This window comes from Aricia agestis, chromosome Z (assembly GCF_905147365.1).
Source record: "Aricia agestis chromosome Z, ilAriAges1.1, whole genome shotgun sequence".
NCBI lineage: Eukaryota > Metazoa > Arthropoda > Insecta > Lepidoptera > Lycaenidae > Aricia > Aricia agestis.
In genome coordinates, this window is record NC_056428.1 from 39276285 (window position 1) to 39298554 (window position 22270).

The following is a 22270-nucleotide window of genomic DNA, read 5'->3' on the forward strand; positions in this document are numbered from 1 at the left end:
TAGTACCTAATTACTTAATATAAAATAAAATATTTTAAAAAAATTACTATTTATTGTTGCATCTAAGTTTATATAAGTTTACTATTTTAAAGTAAGTAAAATAATAGGTTTTAGTCGAATAGTTTGTTGCTATTCTTATAATTTTTGTACTTAACAAGGATGAATGAAGAGCTAACAAATATAATTTTAATATTCTATTTTCGAAAGTAAAATCAAATAAATGTATGTTTTTTCATATTTTCAATAGCAAACAAGCTAAAACTAACTAGGAACTATTTTAAACCTACATTGGCTTAATATTGTGTTTAAAATAAAAGTTATCAAAATAAAAAATTGAAGTAAGATAAAAATACATTTTATGTAAGTACTTTAATCGTCTAACAACTTATAGACCCGCCGTGCCCAAACGGGGTTACTTTTAAAATTACTAAAATTTTTTGTCATTCAAGTTTTAACTTATTTTTATTGTGTCAATTTGCTAAAAGTGTATTTTCTTATTCTTAGAAGGTACAAATAATTTAAATATAGTTCACAGTGTTTTATAGTTATTTTTCTGAAGCTGTTTCAAATATCCGAAATGACGCTAAGTTAGTATTTTTTATTTTTAAGTTTTTCTTTTAGGCATATATATTTTTTACTTGAAATAGCTCATTACACTATAACCTATAAAAATGAACATATTAGTGTGAAAAGCTTTAGTCTTTATAAGATTAGGAGTAATTTTATACAAGTGTCCCTATTTGGGGCCAATGGGCATATTGGATGTAATTTATTCCAATTTTTGTCCACCGATCAATTTCGTATAATCAATGAACTAAAGGGTTTTCAATAGCTATGATAAATACTATGTACTTGACATGATTGAAAATGACAGTGGAAATATATATTTATTCGTATTTTCTTCACAACAATGTATCTCTTTACCAGTTTTTCATTACTCCATGGAGAAGCTGGCCATTGTGCAACTGATACTGTTGGACAAGGCAGTACAGAGAATGTGTCCTCTCGTATCCGTCAAGGATATGAATAAAAGAAAACGACGAGTTTGGCTACCTTTTCGACCAATTAAATCAGAATTTGTTTTACGTCGACTGGATTATAATGTCTATGCGGGCTTGGCCCGACCAAGCCATTACAACGTTTTTCTTCTGGGAAAAGTAAACAGATGTATTACTGTTGAAATAATGTGCATGGTAGCTTCCTACATTTTTATCAAAGCTATGCGTGGGGTCAAGTCAACTGGTCAATCGATTTTCTTGCACTGTTATACGAAACAAAAATTGGTGGTAATTGGTAGGTACTGTTTACGCACATGCTGGATGTGGCAGTGGCAAACGCATGGCGGCTGCATAATCAAAGTAATAAAAACAAGGATTGAATCAGCTCCAATTTCGGCGGCATTTGGTCGTCAATACTTACACGCGGGAGAATCCTGCAACCAGCAATACATACTCGTATCTGTACTGCCAAACCTGCAGCATGAAGGGTCACTTTCCCGAAAAACTGTCCCAACAACTGCGTTATTCTGGTGGGCTAGCATTACGTCATGAAAAAGGTCAAAGGCAATTTGAGAAATGTGTGAAAACCCGGTAAATTCATAAATAATGTATCGAAAATTTTCACACCGTTTGATCCCATTGGCCCCATTTGAGGACGGCAATTTTTTTTATATTAAAATTTAAAAAAAAAAAGTTTTTTTGTGTTTTCCTAATAATTTTACTGGTTTCTATAAATTAATAAAGAAATTTCATGTTTTCCACGGCTCAGTTTCATTTGGGTCTAAATGGGTTAAGGAACTTCTATATAATATTTTGTTAAATTCGTATTTAGTTTTATATCTCTTAAAAAGTTAAGTATTGTTTCAGAAACATCATCAAAAACTCTCACCGCAATAATATATGAAAGGATTTTCTCATGATAAATTTAAAATAATCATTAATGTACACCAGAAATAGATATTTAATGAAATAAATTATATTAAATTATCTTTAATGTCCATTAAGATTTAAGATGGTTGGTTCGAGCGGAGCATGACTCGCCAAAACTCCATACAGAAGAATTCAACGAGTAACTTTCATTTCCCAATATTTTATTTTATTTTTATGGCGAAGTTAAAAGTTTTTATTTTTAGTGTTATTGGCTTATTTATTTTATATTCCGAGATACCGTTTTGAATATGTATAAAATTTTTAACAAAGTATTTTTTTCAATTGTTTTAAAATTATTTTAAAATATAATTTAAAACCAAAAAAAAGAGTCATTAAAATTAAAATAATTTTAATATAATCAGATCAGAGAGAAAATCAAGTTTAACTGAAACTATAACAACTGTTTTCAATTTTCGAGTTCCGAATATAACGATATTTTATTACTCTTAATCTGATTTCAGTAAAAATATTGAAATATTTATTAACATTCTAAGGTATTTTAAACTAAGTACATAATATTATGTTACTATCCTATACTGTGATATTACTAAGTTTAAGCATAAATGGAAACACATCTGCTTTACGATATTTTCTATTTTACTTCGGCCAGGAAAAGGTACGGTACTAGTTTTTCTACTTTCAATAAAAAGTAGGAAAACTACTAAGTTGTAAATTAACAATCAAATTTTAACGCAATGAGATTAAAAATAATACAATAAATTCTGTAACAGTTTTCCTCATTACTGAATGAATGTACACTAGGAATATTCAATCTCCGATTGGAACGTTACGTAACGTACAAACATAAACAAAGGTTGTGTAAAAAAAAGTAATGTCAACAAATACAATAACCGGGTGATTATGATGCGCGCGCGCAATCGAGAGTGGGTTATGTCAGGTGGGGTGGTACCCCTGGTGGGGTCGCCCCCCCGGTGGGGCGAGCAGGGGGAAAGCGGCGGCTCGGGCGCTGACTCGCGCGCTGCCAGCCGCAGCGTCCGCACGTACGCGCCCGACGCGCGCCCGCGATATGTGATCAGTGCAGCGCAGCCGCGCTTGGATATCATGGAGTTCCAACACCCGCAGCCGCTCGGCCCCCCGGCCGCCCCCCAGCTGATGGCCCCCGCGCCCCCCCTCCCCTCGCTGCCCCAGCTGCAGCACCCGCACGTCCAGGACGAGGACCGCTGGAGCCAATATCACATTTGGAGGCAGCACGTTTTCGTCAACGGTCAGTGTCCTAGTGTAATATTACGAAGTGTCAGTGTATTTCCTAGACGTGTGCCGACTGCGCTGCGAGTACCGAGAGTTATCACCAAACTTCAGGGTCGGTGCGAAATGTGATGTGGCCTTCGCCTCCAACTGACCCCGTAGATTAGGCGCGAAGAGCTGTTATTAGATCAGTAGGTCGTTAATATGTATCCTAACGATCGCGTATCGTTTGCAATTATAATATCTCTTATCTACACTTTTGTAAACAATAACAACCACATATTAACTATTCACAAACACCTCTGTGAGTGACATCTTTTTGTACACGTTTGTAATTCTTGTGGGGTGTTCATAATATTTTTAAGGAAGTTTTGATTTTCTTGTCTTTTTATTTAATTTATTAACATTCGTATGGGGCTTAGGTTCGGCTTAGGCATAAGGCTTATATCGGCAATGTAGGTTAATCGTGGATTATATATCATGTTATCCCTATCGATCTCTGTATTTAGAAAGGGAAGGCATGAAATTTAGTCAAACGAAACAAAAGATCCAGACTGGCCCGAATAATAATATAATAATAAGCCGTTTTTCTAGTTACTTATGAACACAATTCCCTCAAAACTTGCGTCTTACTCACCCGAAAAGTGTAACTAAAGTCCGCAATAAACTGTGACAGAATTCAACTTTTACTGTCACTTTCTCCTTTCATACGAAAATTGCTCCGTAGGCCGCGTAGCAACGAAATTGTATGAATATACAAGTACTTTCATAAAATAACATATATGCGAAAGTTTATTCAATTGTATATCTTTGATTTTATTTCCTATGATATTCTTTTAATACAACATATTTAATATATTTTTAACCCGGAAAATGTAAGCGCGTGTAAGTTACGTCACGGTTAGTTTAGTATTAATTTTACTATGTTGAGTATTTAATGCCCTATTGTCGCATTGTAAAATAATTAGGTTTATTCCTAAACTCACGTGAATTTCTTGGGTAAGTTATTAACAGAAAAAAAAAAATAACAAAGTTAGCAAGCCTGGACATACGAACGGTCTGCCGACGCAAAGTTTTAAGGATCCCTGTTACTGCGGACCCATAAAACATAATATAAAATTTCAACAATTGACAAAAAGATCAAATCCCATTCCCAACCCAAATCTTCCGTATGGCTCTTTTGTACTGCACTAGAAGCCGAGCTTTGTGAGGGCTTGCGTCGTCACACCTAGCCTGACTAATAATAACACATCTACATAAATCACAACATAAAAAACCTTGACTGACTGATGATAACACATCTACATACCTATAAATAAAAAGTACTGTGTTAAAGCACAAATCAAAAGGCATGATAGATTTTCCGCAAAATGTAAAGATTATGGTATAAACTAGGGCTCGCTTAGCTCGCCCTGATGATACACGAGTCTACTGTACAATTCCTCCTATACTTTAAGGCAGAGTTTGGCCACCCTCATAAGTCGCTGGGTTTGCTTACTCCATATGAACCACACTATGCAGCTACTGTACCTACAGTCGCGACGTCGCGGTCGTGTCGCGGGGTACAAAACCGGAAGACTTTATTATTAAGTAATTATTGTATATAATGTATTTTGTTTATATACATAAGTATATTACATAATCTCTTTAGACTCTTAGGCCCAGCTGCGACTTAAGTTAACCCTGTTAAAGTTTATTTCATTAACACTTACACACCACTTCTGATATTACGAGTATCCATGCACGACAGTAGTTGCTTTCCATCTGGTCCCTTTTGGTCGTTTGCTCTCTAATTAAAAACTACGGAACCCTAAAAAAGACACAAGATAGGAGACAAACAACATTATTTAACCTAGAGTTAACTTTAACCCACACGGGCATAAGTGGATCTATAAGCCTAGATTCCACTATTTAAATCCAATTACACCTCGACAGACGACACGGTACGCGCAGTCTCTGTCATCAAACAACACGTCAAACCAACGTAAGACGCGTTCTAAAAAAATATATACTTACTATTTATATTGCATTATGAAAATACTGTATAGTGTATACTTCCTACTCCTCCGATCTTCTTCTGATTAATTCCGTTGCGGTTCCGAAAACAGCTTTAGCATGTCCCTCGGGCTCCCTGAGATCATATCAAAGGGTTTTCGTGGTTGGATACCGCTGTCGATCCTGGCGACACAGGAGATACAGTGGTGGGAATGTGTGGATGGCCAAAGCCCATTGAAAAATATGAAAATACTTTTTTTCAGTCATATATGGTCCGGACCGAAACTAAGCTCTATTAGGCTGGCCAGTGGCCACATATTATGGCAGACATGGTTCAGGAAATTCATAATCTACGTTCCGATGACTTGCCATATGTGCGTCTCATACAGCTGGAAAGACTGTATCATTCATACGGATCGCTCTTAGAAATTTATACTTTAAATTCTGAAGACGTAGTGTTCCGGACATTAATAATAATCATTCTGAATCAATAATAATATGAAATTCAAATTATGAATTCAGAGGCCAGAGGGCCATTCCGAATGTGTAAGCCAGCGATGTTGGATGTTAGAATCACTGTACTTATCTCTCTGCCTACTGTATGTTATATTTTTAACCGACTTCCAAAAAGGAGGAGGTTATAATATGTTCATCTATGGATGTATAATTTTTTTCATTCACTTTGTCTACCATCAAGACAATTGTTAAGGAAACTGAGCTGAGAAATTAATTCCAGTTGTTACATCAATTAATAAAGAAACTAGGCATTATAAATTATCTTATTAATTATTGTTAGAAGAAATGTGTTCGATAATAACAAGAATGTTATTTAATTAAATATTCTTGATGTCATTATATCTGTATTCTTCTGCACAGTTATTCAAATTAATATTTTTAACCAAGGAAGTTTTACGTTCGACTGTCAATTTCTGCTATAGTCAGGTCGCTGAACATCATAAAAATAGGGCATATTAAATAAAATATTATGTAACGCCCATAAAGTTAATATACCTAGCGGAATAGAGCAACGATCTCGGGCTGTCAAACGAAACCGAAATTGGTTTCATCTGTGTGTAAAAATATGTGTACAGTTACACAAGTATACAGTTACACAAGCATGATTGAACATGATTTCTATGAGAGTAAATCGTCAACGTGCGGCACGTGCCGACTGGACGTCAAAAAAAGAGTGCTGCTGTCATGTATCACACATCTCTTTTTACCACGCAGTGTTACTGATAGTGACATATCTCATGCTCAGGCCTTTTTTTTCTCTATTCTGCTAGGTATATTAACTTTATGCTAACGCCTCTTCTATTCGAGCATTGGTATGGTTTTGAAAATTTTCATTTCGCTTATTGTTAGCGACATAAGAAATGCGCATAACAAACTGGATTGCAGGCCGGGGGCAGTGGGGGGCAACGTCAATTTTCCTGGCAAGTGGGAATTAAAAACGTGTTACCTACTCTGCGCAAATTGTAGTGTTGAAAACAAAATATATTTCAGTCAGATTAATAAAAGGAAATTTTCATGATTTTTTATTTTAATACATTACATACCAGAATAACCATATTCTCGAAAAAGTGAGCCAAGTTTCTAACCTTACATACTCAGCCCTAAATCTAAAAACCTTAATTTTACACTAAAGTGCGGCAAAATATTTGATAATAATATTATAATGTGCACGCACGAGAAGAATCTAAAAACACATTAGTCAAAATGGGTGGCTTGGCCATTTTGTTATTTTGACGCACTGTAGCGTAAAATTAAGGTTTTTAGATTTAGGGCTGAGTATGTAAGGTTAGAAACTTGGCTCTACATGAGATCTCACTACTTTTTGACACGACGAACTATAATATTATTATGTTCTCATCTTGGCAACATTTTTACATGAAAATGTTTTTGGTGGGATCAACATATTGACTCAGTTGAATGCACCGTTTTGGAAATAAATTGAAAAATGACGTTTTTTTATTTATTGATGAAATTTTAAGATATTATCTTGTTTTTGCTAATATAGACCCTTACAAATATAATGTAGTATCTACGTTATAAAATGAAATAATTAGTTGGCTTCTTATCAAGTATAGGCGGCGTAAGGCATGGGCGGTGTGAGCGACCACCCACGGCCTCGCGGTCTAAGGGGCCTGGCGCCCCTTGGACCACGAGTTTTTTTTAAGGATTTATGAGTGTTAATACTCAAAATATATTCATAAATAAAAAGTTTTATAAAAAAGTTTGAGTATCAAAAATTTATTTCTCTCGACCATTGCACCCTCTTGCGTTATCCATCTGAGGGCCTCGCAAAACATACCCACCACTGAGTATAACAGTGGATTAAAATCGTTAATTTGGTGCGTACAAGAATTGGGTAGGTATTTGTCTGTATGGATCGCATATCTATCTTATATCTTTAAACGAGCAATTCTTGTGAATATATCAACGCTCAACGTGCTGAACCGATTTGGTTTGGATATACTTTGAGTCTCGGAAAAGGACATAGGATACTTCTTATACCGGAAAAATGTACGATACAAACGCTCCATGCGATAAAAGAATTTTGGCACAACGGAGTTGCGACGTCATTTAGTATCCAATAAGTAAGGTAAGCATGTACTAGAAATCTTCGCTTAGATTGATCATCAAGAACTATTAGCAAATGGTCGCACTATAGTTGGTAAGCGCAGAAAGGGGCAGGGGGGAAAACAAAATAAATTTTCAGTCAGATTAATATAAGTCAATTTTCATGATTTGCCCCCCAGCTGAGATCCTGGGTACGCCCATGAGCAAGTGTCAACGGGTTTATTAAAGCGACATTCGAGATATTATGAGAATAGTACTTAGTGACGAATTTACATAATCGTTTACCATTAGGTATCAGTCAAAGTTTATTCCCGATTTTTCCATGAAAGACTGCAAGATCAATCTCTGATTAAGTTAAGTAATAGTTGTGTAATATGTAGTAACAAAACATCAATGGCAGCTGTTGCTTAATAAACATTTTTAATGGTGTTTATAGTGTTTACTTTGACACTAATCTGCCTATTGTTAGTGCGAATAGGTAATGCTTACAATCTGTCTTTACTATTAAACTCCACTCGTGCTAACTTGTCGCTAGCGGTCATTAACTCCCTGTCAAAAACTTGTCAGTTTTTATATAAACCGCGATTGACAATGAAGTGTCAGATAGTGTTTATCGTGGTTTCATATGGAAAATGACAAGTTTTTGACAGGGAGTCAATAACCGCTAGCGACAAGTTAGCCCGAGTGGAGTATAGGTCATATACAGTGTATTTTTTTTTAATCATGTTTATTTGAGACATCTAGTCCATATCTTTAGAGGCGCTCTACTTGTACCGTGTTCTGTCCTTGTCCGATGCGTTAGTCTTTGTGCTCTTCTATTTTATTTGTCACGAACAGTTTCTCAGGTTATTTGACATGAGTTTATCTATTCAAAAGTGTTGTTCATGGGTTAAAGGCATCTCCCGAGCAAACGACCTTGACCATACATTCGACGCGTTGCCCTGGTCGCACAAAAATCCTATTTTTTTTACTTATCTTAATTCAAAATTGATCAAACAAAAATTCAAACGGGGAATATCAGAATATGAAGTTAATGAAATTGTCCATATTCTATCGTCGTGTGTTTCAATTAAACGTAATTTGTAAATATAATACTAGAGAGAAGATTAAGGTATGGTATTACTTTGGAAGCTAATATCATGAGTATAATAAACAAAAATAGGAAATTAATAACGGGGAAAGGATTGTTAATATACATACTGAAGATTATCGCTGTATTTTTATTATAACTTTGTAGCTTTAAAATTTTGAGTTTCTTAGGCTTTAAATACAGTAAATTACGGCATCTCCGTAGGAGGAGAGCTTTAAATATTTGTGTTTTAACCCAAAAAAAAAATTATGTTGAGTTTTGAATGTAAGTAAGTCTTGTTTCTAAAATCTAAATAATCTTTTAAAAAACTTTTTATTATTATAATATGAATATATGTATTAAGTTATTTTCCGTAGACATAATGTAGACTTTCAATATCTTATTTAAATTCATGTAATAAATTATTTGCTACTTTCTTTTAGTCGTGGTTAAATCTACCATCATCGTCGTTCCAAAAAGTATAATAATAGCTCCCACACCGGTTTCGGTGACGGTGGCCGGTTTCATTGAAACCAGGCCAGCTGCGCAGGAGTAATTTATAGTGTCCAAGTGTGTGCGCAGTACACAAGAGCACTCTCTATTCCTTTACTCTCATAACCCAGTGGGACGGACGACCGACACGACTGGCGAGAGATCAGGCGCAGGACCGACTTTTTACATGCCCATCCGACGCATGGATCATCTTACTTGTCAGACAATCAGGTGATCAGCCTGCATTGTCCTAACCAAACTTGGAAATAACACGTTTCCAACGCGGGAATCGAACCCACGACCTCCGAGTCAAGAGCCGCGCTCTATACCACTAGACCACGGAGGTGTTCCAAAAAGTATACTTATACTTACTAATAAAAGTTCACGCAGCTGTCTATGTCTGTCTTGTGGTCTTAATATGGTGTTTCCAGGCAAAGACAAACAGACCCTGTTATTTGCTGTGTAAATATTTTGATCAGTAGATATGTCCCAAACTCTGAGTTTAACCCATCAATCCCCACGCCGCACCCGGCTGTCGCATAAGGGTCAATTCAGACCGCAACGCGACGCGTAGATGCATTTCTAAATTAGTATGGATTTGACAGATTCGCAAGACGTCTCACGCTGACGACATCTGTCAAATCCATACAAATTTAGGTCGCGTCGCGTCGCGCCTCGCCTCGTCACGTTGCGGTCTGAATTGACCCTAACAATTGAAAATCTACACTGTCTGCGATTCACAAGATCGAGATATTAATGTTTTGTACCACCAACACCGCAATGTTTTGCGGCGATCGCCACTTTTGTAAAATCAATATATTATATATATTGCCGGATATTTGCGCCTAAATTTTATTTTGGAACCGTGGGCAAAAGCTATCGTATGCTACGGGAAAACTGTACCTTTTCGGAATAAAAAGTTAAGAGGGCGACTAACCCCAAAAATCAAACATAGTCCTCCTCTCTTCACACTCACGCCCGTCTTTCATATGCCAGGTGAAAAAGAACGACGCGGATTCATCGCCAAATTAGTTTTTTCTCAATAACTCGATAAATATACAACATAAAATCCGCTAGGTCGATCTCTCAATGATAGTATTTTATACAATGTCTTAAAATATTAACTTAGTTCAATGCACGGTTATGGTATTAAATGAAAGATTCGTGAAAATTAGCTGCATCTTTGTGATTTTTTTCTATCGAGAAAATTTTAAGATATCGTGTTTTTTCATAGAATTCTCGGAAATATAATGTAGTATCTAATTTTAGAAAATGAAACAATTTAGGGCTTATTTTCAAGTATAAAAATGAATTACCTATAAAATCGACACTTTAGGGTTAGTCGCCCCCTTAAATGTTAACATGCTTAAACTCATCCTTTCAGTTTCTGCGAAGTAACAAACATACAATTATACATATTATAACAAACATTACGTAATATTTCACGAAAAAACACGAATATTTATAATATTATGACGTCACGGTGTCAAAAGTTAGCCGAGATTATCCCTAGGCCGAGCGAGCGTACTTTCACTCGGAATATTTGGGAAAAAGCGACCTTTACACGACTTTCTAGAACCCCCCCCCCCTCCCCACCTACCGCCAAGCCACGTGCTTTCTTCCGCGTAGAGACCACTTTTACTTTTTTTTTTAACTGGCCAGCGAGATTTTTTGCCATGGCGATGAAACTGTATTCGCGCGTCTTGATATTTTCGTGTACATTGTAGATATTCTTTGGTCCGTCAGGTGTGAAATTGGTGTTAAAAATATTATGGCAAATAGATTTTTGGGAAATTTTATCAAATACATCGAAATCCATCAACCAAAATGTTTTTGGTAAATATAAAAATAGCGAATTTAAATTACGACGTTTTAACGTAATAATCTGTCATAATATGCGATCTAAATTAATGAAAATAACAACAACAATTTTCTAAAAAAACTGAAAATGTACTTGTAAAGTGCAGCATATGCAGTTATGCACATACGCAATAATTATGTTGTGTGTGTGCATCATTGACATATACGTGTCAGGTGCCCCTTTAGTCTTTAGTTACTAGTTCAGTTAGTTAGTCATAATATATAAGATTCCGTAAGTGCTTGTAGCCGTGCCGGCACATATACTAACTTGTGTAGTGTACACCTTAAATGAACACCAATAAATGAAGTCCGAAAATACGTCTTGTAACGTTGTGTAAAATAGGGCGCTCCCCTTACATACTTATGCTAAAAATTTGCTAGTAAGTACACTCAATATACCTTAATATTCTTGTGGTAGTCGGTTATTAGGATAGAATGTCATAATTTTTCAGTTCTTCTATATTTTATATCTAACTCAACCGCGCATCTATATATTAATACGTGAGAGAAAAATTTTGTAACCCTTTTTACGAAAAATGGGGAAACGTAGGTGCATGAAATTTCGCACAGTTATAGTTTATATGGTGAAGGAGTGCATCGAGCTAATATTATTTTAAAATTATGCTTTTATCATATATATTTTTAACAAATAAAACGTTACACACACTACGACACTACTACTAGGAAAAATGACAGATTTTTGAGTGACAAGCCTATACATACGAATTATACTCTTTTATTTATGGTTGAAGTCTGTTGACAACAAGTTGACAAATTGAAAATGGATTATTGTTTTTTTTTTATTTAATTTTAGATTAGACAATGCTTAAACGGCCAGTCTGAGATCAGCTGAGTCCCAGATACAAGAATTGAAAAAAAACTATGATGAAGCCAATATTTTTTACAAAATATAGGTAGTAATCCTAATGTCGTTGCAAATAAGGTCGAATTTCGACCATTGGACGATCTCTAGTACTCCTAAATCACGCTATCAACGTTTGTCTGAAATTTTTCTGGTCATAACAAAGCCCTTAATAATACAGCGAAACAAATTCGCCGGGTCAGCTTTTGATAAAAAGATATCCACGTTCTCAGAGGTCAAATTCGTTTCCGGCTTATGATTTCGGTACATCGTATGGCCGAAATTCCTGTTATTATACAAAAGAGAATCGATAACAACGTCACATCTCAAATTGTTTACATTTCCTACAAAGATTATGTCATAACAAAAATAATTACGATAAGTCTTTAAATCAAAAACAAAAAGATTATAATTGGCACGAAAAGAAAAGTAAAATTCCGAATATAACTTAGTATTATAGCCGTTAGCAAGTGTTTATGATGACTAAAATCGATGCCCTGTTGATTTGTTCCTGAATATACGCCAGTGCATTGACGTATATAATTTAAACTATGTTAAGATGTCATTATAATACGTCACACTTGTCGCACCAGTGGCACACCAGTACAATATGACGTATGCATTACGTCATTAACTGCACTAGTCAGTATACTGGGTTTAATTTCGGAACGCACACTATCTCATTAGCAACACTCCGCTAAACAGTCGCTCACAATTAATGATATTTTATATATTTATATATTTCTGAAGGAACTAATTATTAATTTTACTCGCTAATTTAATGGATCCAGATATTAGGAAGAAAATAGAGGACAATATTTTGAAGTAAGTACAATGGATATTGTAATCTCGTTTCTCGAAGTAGCGCGTAGTTCCTTAGGGGGTAAAAAGGTGTTTTTTTTTTCGAATGGGTAGACGCTAGCGGCCCTATATAAGAAGGCCGTGTTAGCTTCGTCGGTAAGGAGGTGGCAAATTTTTGCCATTTAGACAGTCGATTTGCGCCGTGCGACCATAGTTGTGGGGCCTTAGTCAACCCTGTAAAACCGTGTAGTATAAGAGTTAGGATGCTATAGTCAAATTTATCTTATACTAGATGATACAGTAAACTTCGAATCACTTCCTTAATATAAACCTTCCCTGGACTTCCACGACTATTTTAAGACTAAAGTTAGCCAAATCGGGTCAGTCATTCTCGAGTTATAGTGAGACTCACAAAGGAGTATGTTTTTAAAATTTTAAATGTACCTATGGAGTCTGGTCCCTACCACTAACGAGATCTATATAGTAAAATTGTCTACTAAATACTGAATCATTATAACCAGACCGCAATCAAAAATACCCTGTCAGTGTTTTTTACCATTTTGTATGAAAAATATTGTAGATGTAATAAAAATATATTGAGTTTGGTGCAAATGTCTATTATCAATCACATAATTACGTAATGATCTGCTAACGATACGCTACGAAATCATTATAACTGGACCGCAACCAAAAATATCCTGTAAGTAAAAAGTTATGACGGAATGAAAAAGTTTCTTCCATTTTATTCCATAAAATAGTGTTAATGTGATCCACTGCACTTTTTAACTACTCAATCTATGTCATGCCGCTAGGCATTTCCTATTAGGTGTTCACTGAAATCATAGATGAATATAATATCAATATTTTCACTCACAAAAATAATTTTTCATATGGTCATAACTTTTTACTGACAGCTTATTTTTAATTTGTATCATAATGAAAGTTTCATAAGTCAATATGGGTCTCGTTAGTGGTGGAAATTTGGTCCACTTCACTTCATTCTCCTTTCAAGATTCCTTTTTATTTATATAGACTACATAATAAACAATAATACGTTTTATTATTATGCTCTTTCTTCATTTGAACTGGATAGTGAATAGAATTTAAATTGGAATAGCTAACTTTTTATTAAAAAGTGCATTGCTTGTCACATTTCTTCTCGTTTTAATTTGAACCGAATCCTAATTATTGTTGATCAGACTAAATCCTGAATTTTATTTATTAAAATTTTATACTTATTGTTGTAGGGGAGGGGAAGGTGCTCATTGTGTAGTCACTCGAGCGTCATGGAGACCTAATAGGTTTTTAGTTTTTACATTAGGTAAAGCTGATTTAAAAAAAGAGCTTTTTTTATTTTAGCGGTGGGTTCAGAAACTGCAGCCATTTTAAAGTTTTGAAACATAAAATATATTCAGAAAATTGCTTATTTAGGTAACTTATAAATATATTTTATACAACGAAGACTAAATCATTTAGTCTAGTGCAAAATAAAATATCTGCGAAGCTTCGTCAGGAAAATATGAAGCTTTATTTTTTATATTTTAAAATCTCCCTACAGGCTTACCTAACCTTTAAATCGTCAGTGATTTATATGGAAGCTTCTTTGGAGCATACTTAACATCCCCTATCTTAATCTTTACAGATCAGATGACATTTCAATATTTTAAAAAAAATAACCCACTACGTGAGAAATCTGATTTCTATACCATGATAACCAGACACATGTCGGAAGCCTATGCAAGCTTAATCTGACACGCTCTAGCTTGTCCCGAAATCTCCTCTTCCCCTCCCCAACTTACTTACCTATGTCTTTTTCATGAAATCCTCTGCTCAGCATGTGTAAGTAGCTAGTATGTGTGTTCAATATTGGTATGTTCTCGATAGCCGACGGATGGCGTATTTTTAAAATCATGATTTGATTCATAATATTCCGTGTTATATCTTGGCTTTTGAAATCCCTGTACAAATATGAAAAATACAACGTTTTCAAAAATATTTAAAATTTAAAACCGCTACGGTTATTATGATTCTTTTGAGAAGCGCATAAACAAAAATTGTTACTGAATTGTAAAGTTTTGACGACTTGAATCTGGTTTATGTTATGACTAGATAACGCCCGTTACTGCGTTACACCAACTCGATTTTCGCGCGGAAACATTTTTTTTTTTGGGATAAAATATATCCTTTGTCATTTCCCAGGGTTTTAAGTATCTCCATACCAAATTTCAGCAAGATCGGTTTAGCGGTTAGGCCGTGAAGAAGTAACAGACAGACAGACACACATTCGCATTTATAATATTATTAGTATGGATTGATTAAGTCGCGTTTTAGTATAGCAGTCGCGGGGCTGCCGCACTACTCGCGACTTAGTGTGAAGTCAGCCTAAATCATGTTAAGTATACAGTGCTCTATTTTTATGTATTGTATAGTCTGTCAAAAAAGCGAAGAAATTAAAAAGTAGCAACATTGTAGTGTCATCCCTTTCAAATCAATCTATGAAAAAAGGGATGACACTGCGATGTTGCCACTTTTTAATTTCTTCGCTTTCTTGACGGACTATAATTTTAAGGACTACAAAAAATACGTTATAATGAAATGTCATATTAAAAAAAAAAACAAAAAACTAATACCAAAGAGGCCAAAAATTTTTAAAAGTATTTGTTTGACATTTTGAAGGATAAGGTGAAAACTTTCATTTGGGTATTTTTTAAATACCTGACCCCCTTATATTATTTCGTAATGTCAAATTTTACAGTTATGGTAATTTACAAACAACTTTCCCACATAAAATTGTTTTTAATTAAATATTATTTAGTGTTTTTTGTTGGTTTTTGTCACGCTGATAAAAGTACCTATGCTTACGTTTATTTTCTATAGATGCAGGATTTTAAATGGGTAGAAAAATAAGGGCTTAGGAGTAATTTTATAATAGTTATATAATATTGGGGTAATGTGAGATTCGCAAAATATCGTAAAAAGGTTTACCTTCATTAGTCTTATGTTTATCAATTCTTATCAAAAAATTTATTTTAATATAGACCTCATACCACATTGGGCCACTACTAGATTTCATAACGTTTACCTAAAACGACCTATGTACTTTGTTTAACCTTGAGACATTTTGTCCATACCCCGAACTTGTATTTGTTTTGCAAATTTCATCCGAATCGGTTCAATTTTTTTTTGGTTTTGAATAACAAATGTTTTGTTGGCGTCACTCCTGAATGCTTTTGAGTGATCATTCATGTCAAAACAAAACAATGTTATTCATATTTTTAGCTGTCTGGGCCAGAAAGGTTTTTTCATAGTATGGTATGGGTTGATGCATATTAGCATTAAGGGATATGATGGGATTTTTAACAAAACTACAAAACATTTTTTTGCCACGCAATTTGTACGTGTAATGTGTATAGACAATAGTAAATAACATAATATTATTCATTATTATATTTACATCACCAACCAGCGTTCTACAAATCAATATATCGGTAAAAGCCGATTAGCGTTAGTGTCAAATGTTAATTTTCCGCGATAAACTGTAGTGATAACTTCCTGCATCTTTAATGAAATACGACGGAACAAAAAATATGCGTTTCAATAACTAGGTAAAAACGAGGTAAAAGACAAAACTGATGTATTCCTTTTATATAATATTAGATCTTTCTTCTATCCTTCTATTCTCCTTCCTTCTATTCTTCCATATTTTACTCTTCTTTTTCCAACAAAATTATCTGGAAAGAGTTGGTTATTTTGAAACTTTTTCGACATCCAAAAATCCAAAAACAGTTTGCTTAAGTTAAATTTTTTGACAATAAAATGAGACCTTAGCTTAGCCTGCTCCAGAAATTGTTCACGTCCACAATGAGCAATTGAGCAACATTAACCCTTTTAATTTTTTTTAAACCAAAAATCTTATCCTTTTAAAAAATTTTGTCACCCATAATTACTTTCCAAGACTTCCCTTTACACCCATACCCTCCCAAAAACTTCCCTTCCTTTACATCTAACACATTACACACTGACTGAATTAGGAGTTATGACGTCACACTCGGAAGTGTGCTAGTGCCTAGTACCGCTCCGCCTCCGAGAGTAAAAGTAATCTTCCACCTTCCGCGTCCCCCACTCCCCCCCACCTTGCCTTCCGACTTTTACTTTTGCGCATACGCAGCCTCTGGCTCAACGACCTACCGCCGTAATGTTTATGCCATACGCGCAGATCAATTTCACTTTTACTCTTTTCTTGGTACCTAGTTCGTGTGCGCTAGAATTGTGCACACGTTTCCATAAAAATGACGAGGAATTATGACATGAAAAATGACATTTAAGACATGTATTGTAACGTATTTGGAAAGATTTATATTGTGACGAGCTTTTGCCCGCGGCTTCGCTCGCGTTAAGAAGTATTATTATATACAAACTTTCATCCCCTATTTGAACCCCTTGGGGTTGGAATTTATCAAAATCCTTTCTTAGCGGATGCCTACGTTATAACATCTACCTGCATGCCAAATTTCAACCCGATCCGTCCAGTTGTTTGGGCTGTGCGTTGATAGATCACTATGTCAATCAGTCAGTCACCTTTGAGTTTTATATATATATATATAGATATTAAGAAACCTAGAGAAATTTTATAAATGCGAAAGTGGGTCTGTAACCTTTTGAAGCTCAAACCGCTGAATTAAACTACGTAAATTTGGTACCGAGAAGGTTCTGTAAGGATTTACGCCACTAGCATACTCGTAGTCAGAAAATTTAACCAATAGTTTCTATGACAATCACGCTGGTCAGACCTCCAGATTGAGTATGGACAACCAAACAGTAATCCAAAGATAATCACATTACAATTACAGTTTCACTAACATCGCATACATATCGTATAGGTAGAAAACGCGTGAGTGCGCGCACGTGATCGCACTTGCAATCGGGGGGAGTGAGTGGGAACCGCTCATGATGGCCTGTATTCACTTTGATTAGTGATAAGTGCAGGTGATAATTACAGGTGATTAGTAATTAGAAAAAAGTAAGTGACAGCGACTGATTAGTGCAATTCCTTTTATTTATCCTAATCACTACTAATCGAAGTGAATACAGGCCCTGACATGCGGTACCTTCTTCGCAGCTAGGGTGGATGAATGCAAAAGGAGTGCAAATGACGCTCCTGATCGCAAAAAAATACCTTTGCAATGTTCCTGATCGCAAAAGTTTGCCTTTGCAATGATCCTGTTCGCAAAACTTCGCCTTTATAAAGAATAGTGGCTGCAACGACTGCAGGCAGATGTAAGTGACACTGACTACAGATAGATAAAATAATTTAAACAAGAGTAAACGCGGAAGTTCTAAAGAATCAGAGGAGTGTGACTATCTTAACACCGAATTTTTTGAGCATATGCGCGTGCGCACGATTTAACGGTGCTGCTGAGTTTTCATCCTAGTCTACGTAGTCGATACCTCTAATAGTTTTACTGGTATATTACTGTATAATGCACATAATAAGTATACCATTAGTTAGGTAGGAAGAGGAAAACGTTACGTCTAAGTTAGACTGACTTTTTGTAGTATTACGCGATAATAACAGTGCTAAGAATAACACTGGTAGTTATGGTAATGTTACTTGATAGAAATCCCACAGGCACCGTTTTTTACCGCCCTAGATATTATCATGTTTTGTATCTTAAGCCCTATGGAAAATATCACCAAAATCGGTTCAAAATGATTTGATATTATTTACATTGTATTTCTGTTTTGTAAAGTATAAAGAATAACGTTCAGCTTTTGTCTAGCATTAGGATAGCGTAGGCTTTAATAAAATAGGAAAAGATGTCTTTCATAAGAAAGTTGGCTTTCCGACAAATCTTAGCACTGGTCAGCAATGAAAACCGTCAGAAAATTGAACTATCTAGACAAAATCAGATCCTTTTTTATCGTTTCTTTATCAACAACATCAACAAAATGTATGGAATTGATATAAGCGTTCGACATTATGAAGTGGACGTTCGACTCTTGTAATGTCAGTTCCATAGGTACTACCAGAGAAGTTGATTCCTATGCAGATAGGGGAACTTCATAGTGTGGTCGCGTTATGTCAAACCCAGCGGACAGATCACAATTAACATTGAATTGACATGATTCGACCAATCTGACAAAATCCAACTAAACCTGTCAACTGCCTAGGAGTGCCTAGGATTAAACCTCGATGGTTCATTTTATTCGACGATTCTTTAAAGAAGCGATAAAGGGCGTGATTTTTTTATACCTTTCGCCTATACTTGGGGTCGCTTAGTCAATCTATACAAGTCGCGATGTCACGATGCCTCTAGGAATGTTATGTTAATTGCAAGTACAAACGTTCGCGTGAGCCCATGTCAAGGACGGCTGTCTTAATTAAACATTTACTTATCTGTCACGTCCTAAAAAATACTCGTCATAGTACTATACTAGTGTTCATCCCATAAGATAGTGGCAATGATTTAAGAACTGTGGCAACTGGCAAGGATATGGCACGACGAATATTTTACCGAAATAATGGCAGTGTGGTGAAGGAAAAGCAGGAGACTTTAAACATTTTCACCCAAACCAAAAAATGCAAAACGTGGTTAAAGAAATTTTTAGTTAAAAATCGCTGTCATGCCTAAAATTAAGATTGCACCCAAAAACCTTTACTTTGATTACTTTCGACATGGCATGTCTAATAAATATTATGTCTATGTTGGCTGCTGTAAGCAGTAAAGCCATACTGTACGATTCGTAAATATTGTTATTTGTATATTGTGTTTAACGAACAAATAAGTAGTTTTCTAGCTGTTTAGTAACTGTATCTAGTCAGAAGTTTTAGTATCTATATTTTGCCGTCAAAAGTGATATGTGACCCAATTCCAAGATGGCATTGGTAACCCAGTAACCGTACCTGATGCTTCAACAGGTCAGTGGTCACTTACATAAGGGTTACCTCATACTGTTAAACACTAACCTTTATTCCGATTTTAGCGACAACAAAGTAATTCTTATCTCCATGAAACTCGGCAGTTGATTTCAATTCGAGATTGGTGTTCAGGACAAGAGTATGATTTTTTTGGAGCTCGATATTGAGAATTTGAGCATAGGACCATAAATTATTATATCTATAGTTCATGCATTCTTCATAGTTCAACTCTAGGTCAGTGTTATCGCGATCTGTATCGAGATTTTTGACCGCCCCCTCCCCCCCCTCCTCGCTCGACAACTTTCTCATTTCACTTTCGCTTAATTCACACGTTTACGAAAATGAACCGGCGCGGGCGCCGACGGAAAACGTTTGCTTTCTCCGTTATGCAACAGTAACGGCCACTTCCCGCTTCGATCCCCCCGCTCCCCCCTACCGCCCCCGCTCCTCCCCCCCCTGACCGCCCCCCGCTCCCCCCGGCTGCCCCGAGCGCCCCCTCAGTGGCCGCTCGCACTCCTCACCTATATTTCCCGAGTAGGAAGTGTTGGTTGCGCAATCATCAGCTTTCCACACCAGCATTCCAATCACGACGCCGTCGACGCCTCAGCACGCCACTAAATATTAATCGATCCTGACAATATAACCTAAATGTTTTTCGTCGGCTACTGGTTGCAATTCCCAGTACCCGAATTCAGGTTATAAGCTTGAAAATAGATCTTTTTAAAAGTAAAGGGAAGAATATTTTTTGGAATTAATTTTAAACACTAACTGAATCAGCCTTCAAATAACCTAGATTGCTGTATTTATTCTACTACTGGTTACTTGTTCCAGTAGCCAAAATTAGGTTATGCTTAAAAACTTTTTTCATTTAACTCAAATAATGCAAAGAAAGAAGTGGATATTTTTAAATAAGTATATTTTTCCTACTGTGTCTTAGAATCAAAAGTCATACTTTAATTGAAATTCAAAGAGGTAATTAAGATTTTGTATAGATAATACACATTGTTACACAGATAATAACAGAAGAATATTGAAGGGCGCTTTCGCTTTTTACATTGGCCGCTGAGAAAAGTGAGAGTTGCCTCTTACAAATTTTGACTAAAACTTTCTCCCCGCTAATAGAACGGCAAAATTTTAAAATAAATGACATCATTGTTTGGTGGTATTATTCTTTTTTCGAATTTTTTGCGCCTTTTCCTTTAAAAAATGTTTTTATGTTTGGTCAGTTTGTTATGTAGACGGTATTTTTGAAAGAAAATGTATTTTTGAAGAACCATTAGAGGCATAACATTTTATAAAATACAAAGCGCGATATTCTAAGCGGCTTCTCGGTCATCTTAAGATTTTGCAAAAACCGGTTTTATTAGGAATTGAGTAAACCTAGTTTAATACGAAAAATGAATTCTTGTTCACCCAAAAAACTTCTCGTTGCGTTCAGTTATGTCCTAAATTTTTGGAGTACTTATTCAATTTCAATATTTAATTATCAAATACCAGTTGCCCACGACTTCGTTCGACCGTACATTTTGCAATTGAAACTATTCTATCCCTTTCCAGGATTCAGAGTAACCCCAGACCCATCTAACTTGGTTCTTTGTTTTGAGCGTAAAATATTACATATTTACGCTCAAAACGAAGAACCTCAGTCAGATAGAAGACTTTTGCATTGATATTAGTACCTATTAGCAAATTTTCAATTTCATACACCTATATTATAGTATGTATAGGATCTATGGCATGTGTATCTTTTCTTGTCTATCTAAAAAACGTCAAAAATATCAGCTGCTCTAGAAAGTGGTCACTAGGGCCGATCTTGGCTCATGACGCGCGGAACTTTCTCCGACGAAAGTGAGAGTCAGGAAGCGCGCCGAGTCAAATCGATATATTCCATCTTACGCATGTTTACCTTTGTCCATTGCGTAATATGGTTAATGTTATATTAATGCACCTAATATTATTTATGAAGTTCCGAAATGTCGATAATTTGGGTCTAAATCGACGATTATCAAAAAAACTTGTAATATTTGTTATGTTTCACGCCTTTCAAATCAGTTTTTTCTTTATATATTAAAAAATTCGATTTTTCAAACTTAAAGATAAATAATCTTGGTCAAACGACCACCAAAAATTTTATTGAAGTGAAAGTGCTGTTAACTTATTCATAGCGTCGACTCCATAATAATATTAATGATTATTATAAAAGTGTTATCATAATATTCTTTGCCATTCCGTTTCCGCTTTACATTCCATAAATTAAAAAAAAAACTTTTTTCGTTCTTGTGTCTCTGCTGGTTATGGTAATACAACATATTTCAGTAAAAATACGTAAGGGGTTTCTCAAAAATAGTGGTGGTATACACTATACAGTATACAGGGTATACTACTCTGGTTTTGCAAATTCGGTTACCCACTTACCATAATCAGAGTAGACAGAATTATAGAGTATGCCGGCTTAGAACTGATGTTAAAATTTTTAAATTTGACGTATCTATTATGAAGAAAATCGTCGCTAGGGTTGTTAAAATGTTACCTACGAATTTAAAACTATGACATAT

The 22270-nt window shown here is 35.3% G+C and overlaps 1 protein-coding gene across 20 annotated transcripts in view; it reads left to right on the forward strand.

Annotated features, from left to right (window-relative positions):
• Positions 1-22270, forward strand: part of LOC121739525 (hepatic leukemia factor-like) — a 239920-nt gene that overhangs the window by 202335 nt on the left and 15315 nt on the right. For 11 of the 20 annotated variants that reach the window (XM_042132033.1, XM_042132026.1, XM_042132030.1 and 8 more), the window contains exon 1: positions 2912-3153. The exons of the other annotated variants lie outside the window; for them this stretch is intronic. In XM_042132033.1, the coding sequence (XP_041987967.1) occupies positions 2991-3153 (163 nt within the window). In that variant the 5' untranslated portion in view covers positions 2912-2990. Of the gene's footprint in view, positions 1-2911; positions 3154-22270 lie in introns of those variants that run through there. 20 annotated transcript variants of the gene reach the window in all.